Below are 16,670 nucleotides of genomic sequence, written 5' to 3' on the forward strand. Positions count from 1 at the left end.
AACCTATTATATTGGATGGAACATAAATACACTTGGTATTTCTAGCCTTTGTGATTGGTAAGCCAAACAAGGACTTTACAGTTGATTTATTTACTAGTGTGGTTTTATTGACTCCCATTTATGGGTTATGATTTTATCTGAAACACGTTAGTTTTGTGAGGTGAATTGAAATCACTGAATTTTAAATCATTTCACACTCAGAGTAAAGTTGCTGATAACATAACAATGTATTCAATGTAACATTTTTATTAAAAGTACATTTATGATATAATTATATTATATACATATTGCATGTTAGTAACCAAGCCAAATAATAATTAATATTAAAGTATGCACTACTTGAACTTGTCAGTAAAAATGAAAAAAAAATGCATCAGTTTTAGTAACAGCATTAAAATAAGACAAAGATACAATCTGGGAAACAAAAATAGTGGTCCTAGTTTAACAAGGAGGAATTTTACTTCACAAGTTTAAAGTGAGTTAAATTTAGAATTAATTAAAGCCCTTGTAAAAGAAAACAAATAAAATAATGCTTAAGATGAAACTGATTTCTTTAACTGGGCAGTTGTTTTTTTTTTTTTTTTTTTTTTAAAGATCTCATTTGTTCACCCATTTTAGATTTTTTGAAAACATTTCTTTAGACTTGAATTTATCACTCCTTCCTTTCTGGGCTTTGTAACTCCCCCTTTGTAAACCCTAAATTGTAAAAAAAAAATTAACCCCCCCCCCCTCCAATAACATGTTTACGATAGTAGTTTTCGTTCTTTGAAAAATTGTAGCTTTAAAGTAAGTTAGAATTTCTAAACCTCTTTTGTCAAGTCTAGCCCTCCCGTCTCAATCAAGAGTGTTGTGTCATCTGACGATGTAATGTCATTCGATAACATCCATAGTGAAAAAACAAACAGAAAAAAAAAGGGAAAAATATTCTGTGTAAAAAAAAATAATGAAACTGGCAAATTGCAGTTTTGCCGGATATTGCAATTTTATTAAAATAAATTATCAAGCCGGCTCATTAAAAACATCCTCATTTATATGGCACGAAAACAATGGTTCTTAGATAATTTTTCAAGTGAGTGCGAGGGTTAGTCCTTATGCGTTTTAGTAGTTGAACACCCCCCCCCCCCCCCACACCTCCAATCTTCACAAAAATATTGAAACCAGCATTGCTTTCTAAGAAATAATTATTAATTAATTGAGTTGTTTCCCTTCAGCAAGATGATCTTGTAAAAATGAGCTACTTAAAAATGTGACGAAAAATGCTGCTCATATGTAATACTGAACATTTTTGTACGAGTCAACATTAGGTAGCCTGCCTTTGAATTTGTAAGGTAATGGCTAAAGTTTTCTTTAGACAATGACCAGTATAGGTCAGGTTAAACCTGGAGAGGAGACACGCATCACTGACTTGTGTGATTAACTTTGCCAAAAACGACACCTAACATTAAATTAATTAACTCACATGGGGGGGGGGGAGTTCATAAATGACGTCACTTTTTTTTCGTTCGATTTTAACCCACGCATCGTCAGAAAAAGCCTGATTTCCACACCCCACCCCGAAACTGACGTCATACCTCAGCCCCCATCAAAACTGCAGTTTCATTATTTCTTTAACATAGATTTCTTTCTAAAATATTGACTGAGCTTGGTCATGAAAGAGTATATTAATCAATTAATATCTATTCGCTTACAAATTTAGTTTTTTATTTTCTTTTAAAAAAAACGGGAAATAACGGCTAAATTCAGTTTCTAACATTTTTTTTAAATGCAAGAATGTGACGTCACACAATCTGAACATCCCCCCCCCCCCCCCATCATCACACATCGTCACAAAATTAGAGACGACCCTTAACCCTGCTACGAGTGTGTCGTAATTTTTGGACGACCTCCCACCCCCCCCCCCCCCCCCCCCCCCAAAGATAGTATAGTATTGCACATAAATAAGTTCACGAATTCTTTTTTCTTTAGCATAATTCGCCAAAAACTCATAAAGTATGGTAGCACATACAACCTTAAAATTATCACAATTCTACAAAAATTAGCGGGTTTTTTAAAAAACTACAATACAAATTCTCATGTTTAGGTGGATTTCTTTGGGCATCCTGTCAGCCTCATTCTGAACTACTAGGCTACTGATTTTGATCAGGGTTTCATTCAGACATTTTCCTCCGGAGGAGACACTTAAAACACCAGGGGCGTTCTTCAAATTTTTTTTGGGGGGGGGGGATTTGAAACACCCGGGGAGGGGAGGTAGACAATAGAAAAAGTATTTATTTTTTTTAATATAGAGGTCTAAATTATAGTTTTTACAAATTTCGTCGCTAGGGGGCGGGTGGACGGATTGAGATACCTGCAAAGAAACACAGTTTGATATATGGGTAAATTATCGGGAAATAATTGAACTTGGTGTAGATGATCGTCAAAAGGCATTCCGGATAAAATATATCAGGCTTATTGATAGGACCAAGGCCTGCGTTTGTTATTTTAGGGGGTGGGAGGTTATAGCAAGAGACATCGTGGAACAGAAAATAATTTAAAATGAAGTGAACCACAAGATGAGTTAATTTTAATTAATACAACAAAAATATATTATATAATAATATGCACACCACCGGTATCACAATATTAAGGCCCATAATGTATTTTAAATTATCACAAAGTTCGTGAAATTACGTAAAGAAAAAAATCTTAATAGTGAAAGACTACCCACGTACATCCGAGGCTAAGAATAACAATAAGAAAGAGAAAGTAGCAATATAATTTAACAGACAACAAGATGATAATGATATAAAAAAAAAAAGGTCAACAAAGTTCGGCAATCGGCTCCAGGATAATCTCGTACGGAAAAGGGGAGCAAGACAGTCCGAATCTCCCTTCTAGGGGAGGTAAGTGATGAGCATCTTTAGCGACAATGTTAAACTTTTGGAGTATTGTTGTGATGAAGAGAAACAGCTCCATCGTTGCTATATTTTCTCCGAGGCAACTTCTGCTACCTGTAAGAAATAAAAAAATTCTATTATATATTTTTTTTCTTAGCGTCATTTTATATATATATATATATATATATATATATATATATATATATATATATATATATATATATATATATATATATATATATATATATATATATATAATGACGCTAAGAAAAAAATATATATATATATAATGACGCTAAGAAAAAAGTCGAAGCCGCTGCTTTAGCATGTGTTTGTATCACCTATACTGAATGGAATAAACTCGTCCTTTTTGATGAGTTTTCCTTCCTGTAAAAATCTCTCTGGCCTGAATTGGTGTGGATCCTGCCACACATCTTCTGAGAGCATGACGGAGTCCAGGTTAGGCAGGATGATGCAGCCTTTTGGTATCTTCCAGCCTCTGAACTCGGTATCGGAAGATGCTGAATATATATATATATATATATATATATATATATATATATATATATATATATATATATATAGGCCCTATATGCATATATATATATATATATATATGTGTGTGTGTGTGTGTATATATATATAATATATATTTTAAAGGGATCATATGCCTATTACACAACTCACACATTTTGACGATTTAACACATCACTAACCCATACAGCCCTATATAATAGCACATTATATCTAAACAAGAAGATAACAGACAGCTCTCGATCAATATACATACATATTTATATGTGTAATGTAATACTAATTACAATTACTCCAACTTAAGCTTCTTTATATTAAATATCAGTGTTAGGCAGGGCCTATGCAATGCTGATGAATATTCTCAAACAATTAAAAAACACCGTATCAACAACTACCTGTGTGGAAGATACTGAGCGGTGAGATACAAGCTATACGCTGGACCTCCATGACGGTCGCCGCGGTGAACAACAGCGTTTTCCGGTCTTTAAACTCGACCCTACGCTGTAACCCCAGGTGACCTCTGACCTCCTCACAGCACCGCTCCAGACAGGCAGGGTTGTGCAGCAGGTACAGCAGGCTCCAGCACAGCGTCGTCGTCACTGTCTCCGTCCCCGCGGCAAACAGGTTGTTGACCACACCCACCAGGTTTTCTTCTGATGTAGCATAAAGCGACATAAAGTGGTGACAGGGTTAAAACATAACATTGTATTGGCATATGGTATGGGCTTTAGCGTAAATCTACCAGTTCTTGTTGCGGTGTCGGTAAAGGTTGATGAGATGATTGAGGGCAAGATCGTCCACAAAGAGGGAAGTTGAGTTAAACGATAATGTAATTACAATTTATTAAATATTTTTAAAATTAGAACCAGACAAAAACACAGACATGACCAGAGTTTCTTTTAGGCATATCTTCGGGAGGGCATCCGCCTACCAGTCCCCCCCCCCCCCTTTGGAATATTTAGTCATATTTTTTCATATGCCCCTTTTAAATTTTAAGTCCAAACCCCCCCCCCCCCCCCCCGAGGCGTAGCGACCCTTCTCGGCCCACCGGGGACAAACTTTTGATTTGCACCCCCACCTCCCCCCCTCAAACTTTCGATTTGCACCCCCCTCAACCTTTCAATTTATTTTTTCAACCCATTTTGGCTCCCCTAAGGTCGGCGCCCGGGGACATATGCCCCCCTTGCTACGCCTCTGCATCCCCCCCCTCCCCCCTCCAACTTCCCCGATACATTTCTGAAAAAAACAACGGACACGACGGACAAGGAATCAAGTTAGATAAAAACTTAGACAAAATAAAGGGATGCAACTCACCACAAATTTCAGTATTTTTGTTTGGATCCATTTTTTTCTTGTATTCCGAAACGAAACTGTGGTTGTCATCACACAGCTGGATCTGTTTCCTAACCAAGTTCTCCTCCAACCGCTCCGATAAACGTTTCACCTTCTGCAAACTATTTGAGATTTTAAAATGGATTGTCTGGAAAACTAAGTACACAATACCGTCGACTTAGTCAAGTTCCTTTTTAGGCATAGCGATTTACTGGGCAGTTGATGAAGAGTTCATAAGATTGATTAATATCTTTTCCACAAAAAAAAAAAAAAAAAAAAAAATAAATGAAGGGATAGTGTGGTCCAGAAATTGCTTTTTGGTTTTTCGCTGGTGAATGTATTGGAAAAAAAGGAAGTTTGATTGGTTACAATAAACCCGGAGCCGTAAACTTTGACATTCATTTCTAAGTTTATAATTTTCATTTAGTTTAAAATAGTGACTTGGATGTTTATCTTCTGAATGAGGAAACAATATGAGAGTAACACTAGTGTGATAGTTTTGAACTTGTAATATAAAAATAAAAAATTAAAGGCACAGTCTAGTACAACTTTGGTGTGCTGATTAATAAATATCTTGTTTTAAGGGAGAAAAAAAAAGAAGGGATAGTGTGGTCAGCACTATGACCAGCCGCCTCTATAAATTACACTACGTAAGTCAGGTACCCATCAGAGCTGGGTGGTATCTAACTCACGTTACGTGAATCATATGCGACTGGGTATAGAGCTAACTATACTGTTATATAGTGCAGTATGGGTGATGTGTTAAATCGTCAAAATGTGTGAGTTGTGTAACAGCGTCAGGGGTCGGCGTGGTTGAGTCGGTAATGCTCATGGTTGCTAAACCGAAAAGTCTCGAGTTCGAACCCTCGGGCAGATGAGGCTCGTTAGCTGGGGACAGCCACTCTTCTAGGAGAGACAACTCCAAAATTAAACAACTGCTGCCTTGTAGTTTGTTCTTGGTTGGACAAAGGCTATGGAAGCAAATCCAAAAAGAAAAGCCGGCTGAAATCGGAGTCGATGGCCTCAATGGCGCATAACCAGTTGACACGTAACGCTTAATTGTGTTGGAAGCGTGGTTGAGTCGGCAAAAAGCTCATGGTTGATAAATTCGAACAGTATCACGTTCAACCCCACTGGCAGATACATCTCGATCCCCTTCAACACTAATAATTAAGAACGAAGAAGAAGTGTAATAGCGTCTTCCGATACCGAGTTCAGAGGCTGGAAGATACCAAAAGGCTGCATCATCCTGTCCTTATGAGACGAGGCCACAGAAATAATTGACCTTTACCGTACTTTACATTCCCCATGTACCGTCAAGATCGAAAAGGGACTTCACTTCACATTTTAGGCAAAGTTAGGGTTATGATGACCAAACAGTTTTTCTAAGATAAGTTGTGATGACGGCTGTTGCCGTAGTTACCTACCCAAACAAATCCCAGGGTAAATAACGCAGACAAGGAAGGAAGTTTAGAGCAGCCATCCCATCATGGTGGACGATCTCCTCGCCCAGCACTCGTGCACACTCGGCTGTTTCGGCGTCGTCGTGTCTGAGGGAAGGGATCTGAACATGAGTAACTGACCACTTTGTGGGCAGTGGTCATTTATATGTGCACAGGGAACAGCTGTTTGGAGTGAGCAGTGAATTATTTAGTGGCTTCACATTGTGCAGTGGTCAGTTAGGGGGTAAATGAGCTCACAAGAGGTATTAAAGTCTGACTTCACCCCCCCCCCCCCCACGCGATCTAAACCCTCCAATTTGAACAACTGGGTCTCCGAATAACGACAGTAAGAGGTCCCCACTCACGTTTACTCTGTCCATGTGGTGGTTAGTTCAATGCTCGCTGACGTAAACAACACAAGGAACAAGTTCAAGGTCGAACTCACCTGAACTCCCGACCAAAGGCTATGGCTGTCACCACATTTGACACGCTGGTCATCAAAAGTGGCCGGGGGTCGAACGCTTGACCTTTCAGCTGTGTGACCTCATCGATAAAGTGAGATATCCCGACCTGGATTATCTCTTCTAATCCACCGCTCTGTGCGCCCAGACGGCGAAGGATCTCGAGAGAAGCTTTCTTCTGGACCTTCCACTGATGACCACAGGCTACGAACCCTGTCATTCAAAATGTTTGGTGAGAGTTACTGTTACTGTTAGCCTAGAACACACTTTTCAGACTTAACGATCCATAGGGCAGAGGAAAAAAAGTTTGTTTCTTGGCCTTGGCATGGTGTGGTCAGCATTATGCACAGATCCCTTTATTTCCCCAACGTGAATCAGGTTTGCACCCCCCCCCCTCAGACATTCGATTTGCACCCCCCCCCCCCGCTCAAACTTTCGATTTTTGCACCCCCTTCAAACTTTCAATTTGTTTTTCCAACCCATTTTGGCGCCCCTAAGGTCGGCGCCCGGGGACATATGTCCCCCCGTCCCCCCCCCCTCCCTCGCTACGCCTCTGACTTTGAGGCCTTCTACAGACTCGAGCCGGGGATCCGAACTCGAGACTTGTGGTGTAGCAGTCATAATATGTATGGTAGTTATTACATGAATATCTGTATCTATGTAATAATTTTATTAAAATATCTGAAAGATTAACTCAACTGAACATTTAAAAAGCATTTAAAAAAAAAGAAACCTCTTTTTAAGAAGAGTTACAAAAGGCTATGATAGTTACCCTTATCTCTGCTGAGCTGCCTAGTGACGTAAGTATCTGGTCTCTCTGAGAAAATGTTCTTCTGCTTGACAAAAGCTTCTTGAATGGTATCATAACCAAACAGCATGATGGCAAGTCTGTTGCCGAGGTATATAGAGACTACAGGGCCTAGCCTGAAAAAAATGAACTCTTTAAGACTTGAATTATTTTTACGTTTTGCCAGAAAAAAATTCTCTCAATTTGTTTTCCTGCATTTACCCTGCAAAACGACTCATATTATTTTACCCGTTTGTATATAAAGATTACAGGATCACGCCTGAAAAATTACCCCCTCTCCCCTAAAATAAACAAGCCTGGATAATTTAAGCCGAATTTAGGGGAGTAAATGTTATTCTTAGAATCAACAGTTCTTCTAAAAAAACAAAACGAAGCACAATTTGACCTCGTTTTAAGTAGGCCACAATGCAACGGTGTCGGAAAGTAGGTAATCGTGTCGAGTGTTACGTAATCGTGTCGAGTTTACGGTAATCGTGTCGAGCATCAAGTAATCGTGTCGAGTTTTAGGTAATCGTGTCGAGCGCTACGTATTCGTGTAGAGTCTCAGGTTATCGCCCTGTCAAGGTATTCGTGTCGAGGAGGCAGCACGTGTAAAATACTTATCTTTAAAAATAAAATGTTATGCCTCTTTTGATGCTGCGACTATACCAATAGGAAAGCCAATAGTATCGTCAATAAAACTATAACAGGGCTACATTAGCGTTTTAGGTCTAGGGCGAGACTCAGGTTAGAGTAGTGGATACACGACAAGCTAGAACTGACTGAGGCTATGTGGGAGCGTGTGGCTAGATCCTGGGGCCAGAGCCGGCGTTAGGGGGTGGCGAACGGGGCGGTCGCCATAGGCCCCGCGTTTGAAGGGGCCCCGCGCTTCAGCAATGTCATTGTTATCTGAATTAGTTTGTAAACTTAAAAAAAATTGTTGCTGAATTCAATTGGGAAAAACTAAATGGTGGAATGCCGACGTTGTTGATTGTTATAACTGAGGCCACGGTTGATGTTGGTGAGTCCCACCTGAACTGGGACAGGCCGTAATTCGATACAAAAATAGTGTCACACCTACCCTTTGTGTAGGGTACGGTCGCCTGGCATTTGACCTGAGCTGACTGGAGATGGCGGTCGAGAATTAGCCCACGACGTAAAGAGATACCCTATTGTATGCGGACCGATGAAGACGTCCTTTTAGTGAGCAGACGGGATGTCTATAGTAGACAGTTAGTGACCTGATGAACTCTAGTCCTGACTTTCTTGTTGTAGATGTCGTATAATGTCGTATATGTACAGTGTTTCTTCCAGACTTTTTTCTCCGGGGGGGAGGGGCACTTGAAATTTTCGGGGGGGGGGGGGGGTGCGGTAGACTTTCTTCGGGGGGGGGGGGGGCGGACACTGTTAAAAGTATATATTTTCTCTATAAATTATATAAATTTCATTTCGTTTTCGGGGGGGGGGGTACTCTATGTGTAGGCCTACTTGTCTTGGTATAACAAAATTAACATTCAGTTGCGTGCAGAGGGGTGGGAGGAGGGCGACGAGGAGGGGGGGGGGCTTAGGATCTATATCAGGCGGCATTAAACAGAGTGATTTATTATTATTTTTTGGAAGAAAGTTAAAACTGTTGTTATGTTGTGTCACCTTAAGGATTCACCCGTTCAATAATTAAGACAATAATGATTTTGGTTTTAAAATATTGTATGAATTCTAAACAAATTTTGAAGTCTATACTGTTTTGATACATCAGGCCGAGTTCGCTGTATTGTAAACTTTATTTTCCTAATTATTCGGCACGTGATTAAATTTTCTTAAGTGATTTGGTATGAATTACATAACTGTTAAAAGTGATTTAATATCTTAGCAAAGGAAAAAAAACAACTACGAACATTGGGTTAATACATGGGAGAGATAAAAATCTGTTATTATAGTGGAAAGTTTGACATTAGCTTATAAACTCCAAAACATTTGTGTTATTATGTGTACATCACATTATATAGGTCTTTATACATATATATATATATATATATATATATATATATATATATATATATATATATATATATATATATATATATATATATATATATATATATATATATATATATACATATATAATGGAAAGGCCCCGCGCGGATGGTTGGCCCTAGGCCCCGCGTATTCCTAACGCCGGCTCTGCCTGGGGCTATTTGGGAGCGTGTGGCCAGACCCTGAGATGTGAGAGCGTGTGGCTAGACCCTGAGATGTGAGAGCGTGTGGCTAGACCCTGAGGCTATGTGGGAGCGTGTGGCTAGACCCTGACCCTGAGTCTATGTGGGAGCGTGTGGCTAGACCCTGAGGCTATGTGGAAGCGTGTGGCTAGACCCTGAGGCTATGTGGGAGCGTGTGGCTAGACCCTGAGGCTATGTGGGAGCGTGTGGCTAGACCCTGAGGCTATGTGGGAGCGTGTGGCTAGACCCTGAGGCTATGTGGGAGCGTGTGGCTAGACCCTGAGGCTATGTGGGAGCGTGTGGCTAGACCCTGAGGCTATGTGGGAGCGTGTGGCTAGACCCTGAGGCTATGTGGGAGCGTGTGGCTAGACCCTGAGGCTATGTGGGAGCGTGTGGCTAGACCCTGACCCTGAGGCTATGTGGGAGCGTGTGGCTAGACCCTGAGATGTGAGAGCGTGTGGCTAGACCCTGAGGCTATGTGGGAGCGTGTGGCTAGACCCTGACCCTGAGGCTATGTGGGAGCGTGTGGCTAGACCCTGAGGCTTTGTGAGAGCGTGTGGTTAGACCCTGAGATGTGAGAGCGTGTGGCTAGACCCTGAGGCTATGTGGGAGCGTGTGGCTAGACCCTGAGGCTATGTGGGAGCGTGTGGTTAGACCCTGAGGCTATGTGGGAGCGTGTGGCTAGACCCTGAGATGTGAGAGCGTGTGGCTAGACCCTGAGGCTATGTGGGAGCGTGTGGCTAGACCCTGAGGCTATGTGGAAGCGTGTGGCTAGACCCTGAGGCTATGTGGGAGCGTGTGGCTAGACCCTGAGGCTATGTGGGAGCGTGTGGCTAGACCCTGAGGCTATGTGGGAGCGTGTGGTTAGACCCTGAGGCTATGTGGGAGCGTGTGGCTAGACCCTGAGGCTATGTGGGAGCATGTGGCTAGACCCTGAGGCTATGTGGAAGCGTGTGGCTAGACCCTGAGGCTATGTGGGAGCGTGTGGCTAGACCCTGATGATATGTGGGAGCGTGTGGCTAGACCCTGAGGCTATGTGGAAGCGTGTGGCTAGACCCTGAGGCTATGTGGGAGCGTGTGGCTAGATCATGAGGCTATGTGGGAGCGTGTGGCTAGACCCTGAGGCTATGTGGGAGCGTGTGGCTAGATCCTGAGATGTGAGAGCGTGTGGCTAGACCCTGAGGCTATGTGGGAGCGTGTGGCTAGATCATGAGGCTATGTGGGAGCGTGTGGCTAGACCCTGTGGCTATGTGGGGGCGTGTGGCTAGACCCTGAGATGTGAGAGCGTGTGGCTAGACCCTGAGGCTATGTGGGAGCGTGTGGTTAGACCCTGAGGCTATGTGGGGGCGTGTGGCTAGACCCTGAGATGTGAGAGCGTGTGGCTAGACCCTGAGGCTATGTGGGAGCGTGTGGCTAGATCATGAGGCTATGTGGGAGCGTGTGGCTAGACCCTGAGTCTATGTGGGAGCGTGTGGCTAGACCCTGAGGCTATGTGAGAGCGTGTGGCTAGATCATGAGGCTATGTGGGAGCGTGTGGCTAAAACAGAATAGTGTTAAGGTTAGAGCTGCCAGAATGTAGTTGGGATGGGATAGGGTAAAGTTTTATGATTATCTGGAGAAATTAGATCAACGGGTTGTAGGCCGCTTCAGTGGACGCTTAATCGGGCGCACGGTGTTTCTTTCATGCATCTCTCTAGTGCACGGTATCAGACTTTTTTTCTCTCCAGATGTGGGAAGGGGGGGGGGGGAGACCCTGGTTAAAGTATACATTTTCTTTATAAATGATATTTTTTTTATTTGGCGGGGTGGGAGTGGTAGGCGTGCTCGAATTGCAATTTCCAGCTCCCAAAGAGTTGCCTAAAAGAAACTCTGTCCGTTGGAGCACCTACCTGCCCCCCCCCCGCCCGCCCCGCCCCAAACACGTACATCGTTTCCCTTACCCTCCCACCCCCCACCCCCCTCGACCGAAATTGAAAAACTATAATTTATATAGAAAATATATATATTTTTACCATTGTCCGTCTATCCTCCGGAAGTTTCAAGTCCCCCCCCCTCCCCGAAGAAGAATGTCTAAAAGAAACCCTACTTGCGTCTAGTATCAATGTACGGAAAATAAGCGAAATCAAGAAATCGTGTAACTCTGACCAACCTTTTATGCCAGCTCAAATACTGCTGCCTTGGGTTTTTCTCCATCAAGTACAGGTGCCCGACCACAGGGAGCCACAGCCCTGGGGAGGGCGGCAACCCACGGGCCATCGGTTTGTTGAGGTACAGGAACAAAACGGTGCCCAGCGCTAGCAGGAGCCAGCTCAATGGGGCGTCAGTTAGCCAGAACATTTTGAGGTCAGCTGGTCAAATCTAGATGTGTGGCTGGTTTTATCACAAGACGACAAGGTGGTTATATCCAGATGTGTGGGCACTTCAATCACTAGGCGACACTGTCAAACGAAACATGGATGTTGGTATACTTTTATCTAGAGCAGATGTATCAAAATAATAAGCGGTGATTCCAAATTTATAAGCTGTTAATTTACTCGAGCGGTTTGACTTAAAATTGAAGGATTTGCAACAACCAGTCAAGCATTCACCAACTACACTAAACGAGGATTGGACCAAATAACCCCTAGCCCTATGGACGGGGATGAGGTGTGATAACTGAACAAAACTGAGCTTATTCCTGCTGTAGCTTGCTTCTTCTGAACAATTAGAAAAACAAATCCACTGCATAACAGATTTTTAAAAACCCAGGATAGTAAACCAAAACAAAACATATCAAAATAAACAAACACGGAACATTTTCTGGGTGTTATGTTTTGGATTTTTGTGGAAAGGGTTGAAAGCGTGTGAGAAAAAAAAAATTATGGTTAAAACAGCATTTTTACACTGATGCGTAAACTAAAATAGAGAAAATTAAAATGTAGCCACTACAAAGAAACAAATCAAATTGTTTGACGAGCAATCGTTAAATTATATTCCGAAGAAATTTTACATACATTTTTGAACATTAAAAAAAACTTCACATAAAAGTTTGAACATTCTAAAAACACTTCATATAAAACTTTGAATATTCTGAAAAAACAATCACATAATCTTTTGAACATTCCAAAAAACCTACACGTAAACTTTGAACATCCCAAAAAAAAAAAACTACTTCGCATAATAGTTTGAACATTCCAAAAATACTTCGCGTAATCTTTTGAATATTCCAAAAAAAACCACTTCACGTTAACTTTTGAACACTCTAAAAAGATTCTCATAAAATAAAACTTTGAACACCCCCCCCCCAAAAAAAAAACACTTTGCATAAACTATTGAACATTCCAAAAACACTACACGTTAACTCTTGAACATTCAAAAATTTAAATACTTTATGTATAAAATGAACACTTCATATTTTATATAAGTTTAAATGCTCTCTATATTACCTAACAAAAACTTTTTTTTTCAAGATGGCAAAAGAAAATACCCACAAATTGTAACGGTGTCGAATGTAGAGCGCCCTCTATTTTAAACTCCACACCAACGATACTATCGCCCTGCTTGCCCTGATCTAGCTGAACTCGCTACGTGAAGACGTTTCATTCATGCCAACATCTCGGAGAGAACTCTATGCACACACAAGCGTGAACGTGCGGCAATGATGTAAGCGTGCATTACATGGTGGTGCACCCCCACCCCCTGCATACCTTAGATAATGGCATAAACACATGTTGCCTCTGTAGCTGCTTCGCTGCAGGTAGTTCAAGATTTTCCGTCCATTGACCCCCCTTCAGCAGTTTAAAATAAATTGTGTAAAACCTACGTCAAATCTACACTCCCAGTTCCTCGTGATAGATAGCATCTGTTAAAGCTTCATTTTTTTTAAAAAGTATATTTTAGCAGCTATATCATCAAAGCAAATGTTTTTAAATGAACGAAATATTATTCATGACCTAGTACAAAAATAGATATTAGGTTATGACGTCTGAGCGAGTCAGTGGGCGCGACGACCCCAATCGATTGTGTATGTCTACATGATTTATACCACGAGAGGGGTGGGGGTAGGAGTTGGATTATCATTTGATATACTGTGTTATATGGAGAAAGGGGGTATGTATTGCGCACGTATTCCCAAGCTTTTCGGGTGTCGACTTCTTTTATAAAAGTCAAGTGACCCAGTTACCCCGTAAAGTCATACAAGATATTTTAATTAGGAAATTAAAGCACAATCACTATAGTTTTTAGAACACTTTTTTATCTAAAAACTACTTTTATTAATTAACGCGATGGTTGAAGTAGCACGTTATTAACTATTTTCAAAATTAGCCTATCCCATAAATTTCTCAACATTTAATTATTTTTACTCGAAGAAGAGTTCAACACCCACTCTCACAGAGTTATGTAAACACAAATAGAACGAAATTTTGAACGTCACATTTTGGTAAGAGCGTATAGTGTGAGCCATTTCCCACTAAATAACCTACGCACTGAGATATTGTTCCGCAAATCTAAGAATTGTTGCCGCAATTAAAAGGAAAGCAGAGGTATCTTTTATATCTACACAGGAAATCTCAAAAATTATTATCACCATCTTGAACATGTCGGCTTTGATGAGCTTTTCTCCAATTGAGTGAGGGGTAATTTTTGCTTGCCGATTTCTTATTTGACTTCTTATAATACTTGCAGCAATGTTTTTGATCTCTCGCTGAATACTTCCTGTTCCAACAAATCTCTGAAAGATACAGCTAGCTTCATGAAGACAACAAAACGTGTAATCTTTTTAGTGTGTTGTGAATGCTTTGTCTCGAATTGACTTTTGTAAATTAAGATTTGAAAGGACAAATGATCTCAAGGACAAAAGATCTCAGAGACTTAAGATTTAAGGACTAAACCGGACAAAAAATCTTACAAGAAATATCTCAGGTCAAAATATCTCAGATAAAATATCTCAGGACAGAATATCTCTGACAAAACGTCTCTGAATATCTCAGACAAAATACCTCAGACAAAATACCTCAGCATCCAGCACGACAGGACAGGTCCTTACCTAGAACCCACAGGACAAATTGTCGGCCAGGAATACACGAGGACATCAAGAAGACGGGCAGCACCTTGGGACAGGTAGAGAGGAGGACACGTGTGATCAAGATCCTGACCAAGTGGTGGCCAATGCTCTGGGTGGGGCGACTGGTCTAAAGGAAAAATTATACCTACGATATATGTGTTTAAAAATATATACCCCCCTCCCATGACGCTAAATGGCGTATAAATAGATCGACTGAGCCATTAATAAAACAGAAATCACACATCCAGTAGTGTTGTTAGTTCCATATCACATCCTTTTGTTCTAACTCGCTAGATCTAGATCCATACCACATCCTTCTGATCTAACTCGCTAGATCCATATCACATCCTTTTGTTCTAACTCGCTAGATCCATATCACATCCTTTTGTTCTAACTCGCTAGATCTAGATCCATACCACATCCTTCTGATCTAACTCGCTAGATCCATATCACATCCTTTTGTTCTAACTCGCTAGATCCATATCACATCCTTTTGTTCTAACTCGCTAGATCTAGATCCATACCATATCCTTCTGATCTAACTCGCTAGATCCATATCACATCCTTTTGTTCTTACTTGCTAGATCCATACCAAATCCTTTTGTTCTTACTCGCTAGATCCATACTAAATCCTTTTGTTCTAATCCGCTAGATCCATACTAAATCCTTTTGTTCTAATCCGCTAGATCCATACCAAATCCTTTTGTTCTAACTCGCTAGATCTAGATCCATATCACATCATTTTGTTCTAACTCGCTAGATCTAGATCCATATCACATCATTTTGTTCTAACTCGCTAGATCTAGATCCATATCACATCATTTTGTTCTAACTCGCTAGATCTAGATCCATATCACATCAATTTATTCTAACTCGCTAGATCTAGATCCATATCAAATCCTTTTGTTCTAACTCGCTAGATCTAGATCCATACCAAATCCTTTTGTTCTAATTTGCCACATGTTGCGACATCATGTGCACGGCTGTGGTGTGTGAAATCTTTCAAAATTCTTCCTGCATACGTGTGTTGCTTGAAAACTTTCTATTTCCTACTATCTGTACTATTAAAAAAAAACAATATCTATTTCCCATCTCCGTGTATCAGCTAGTCAACCGTTAGATTCAAAGAGAGCAACTGATTCAGGCCATTAAAGGTGTGTTGGGTATGTCCTTAACAAAAGGCCTGCGTGATATAAGCACAGCTGGTGGGCTGAGTATGTCCTTAACAAAGGGCATTCGTGATAATAGCATGGGGTGGGGGGGGGGGGGGTGAAGTTAATGGTACGAAACGATGACGTTAAATATTCGGTTAATATATGTATCTATCATTATGATTGGGCGGTAATATTTTGAAATTTTGTAATAAGCTCTTACATTAGGTCACAGTGTCTGTCAGTCCGTCCGCCGATCCGTCCGTTTGTTCGTTTGTCTGTCCGTTCGTCCACCCACCCGTCGGTCCGTCCGTCATTCTGTATTTATCGATGTCCGTCCGTCTGTCCGTCCATCTGTCCGTCCATCCGTCTGTACTTCTGTCAGTTTGTCTGTCTGTCACTGCGACTCTGATGAGGCCATCGGATGATGGCCATCTGGTGTCTGATGAGGCCATATAAAATCTTGTATTCTTGCATAACAAAGTTACTTACAATCATACATTGTGTCCATCCATTTCTCAGGTTTACTCTACTCCCATACGTGTATGACATATGGGGTGTATATCATATGTGGTGTATGACATATGGGGTGTATGACCTATAGAAGCACACGCGACACACCTAGTTCCTCCCTCCCCCCCCCACCACTTCAATAGTATTACTAAAGAGTTACACAATAACTATGGTGAGCTTAATCATGATTATTGCGACATGTGATGATGTGTGTGTTTGTGTGTTTGTGTGTTTGTGTGTGTAGGGGAGGGGGTTACATCGGCTTATCATTGATTTTATCATCGCATTACGGCATATATTGACGAACCTTTTTA

The 16,670-nt window shown here is 41.1% G+C and overlaps 1 protein-coding gene across 1 annotated transcript; it reads right to left on the reverse strand.

The window, feature by feature from the left end:
* Positions 1–2,552: 2,552 nt before the first annotated feature.
* Positions 2,553–12,073, reverse strand: LOC131928086 (cytochrome P450 2U1). The gene is made up of 8 exons (XM_059283998.1): positions 11,798–12,073; positions 7,418–7,569; positions 6,630–6,858; positions 6,170–6,292; positions 4,725–4,864; positions 3,806–4,063; positions 3,218–3,397; positions 2,553–2,990 (listed from the first exon to the last, which is right to left on the reverse strand). Exons 1-8 carry the CDS (start codon positions 11,983–11,985, stop codon positions 2,800–2,802), a joined length of 1,461 nt encoding a protein of 486 aa, XP_059139981.1. The 5' UTR covers positions 11,986–12,073; the 3' UTR covers positions 2,553–2,799.
* Between the last annotated feature and the right edge of the window lie 4,597 nt (positions 12,074–16,670).

The sequence above is a fragment of the Physella acuta genome, unplaced genomic scaffold (genome assembly GCF_028476545.2).
Source record: "Physella acuta isolate Inbredline_101_S28 unplaced genomic scaffold, ASM2847654v3 ptg001462l, whole genome shotgun sequence".
NCBI classification, from domain to species: domain Eukaryota; kingdom Metazoa; phylum Mollusca; class Gastropoda; family Physidae; genus Physella; species Physella acuta.

Coding starts and splice junctions, on each gene's coding strand:
- LOC131928086 (XM_059283998.1), bottom strand. CDS start 11,985: ATGTTCTGGCTAACTGACGCCCCATTGAGCTGGCTCCTGCTAGCGCTG. Junction 7,570..11,797: donor TATTTGAGCTGGCATAAAAG/GTTGGTCAGAGT, acceptor CATTTTTTTCAG/GCTAGGCCCTGTAGTCTCTA. Junction 6,859..7,417: donor GCAGCTCAGCAGAGATAAGG/GTAACTATCATA, acceptor TTTGAATGACAG/GGTTCGTAGCCTGTGGTCAT.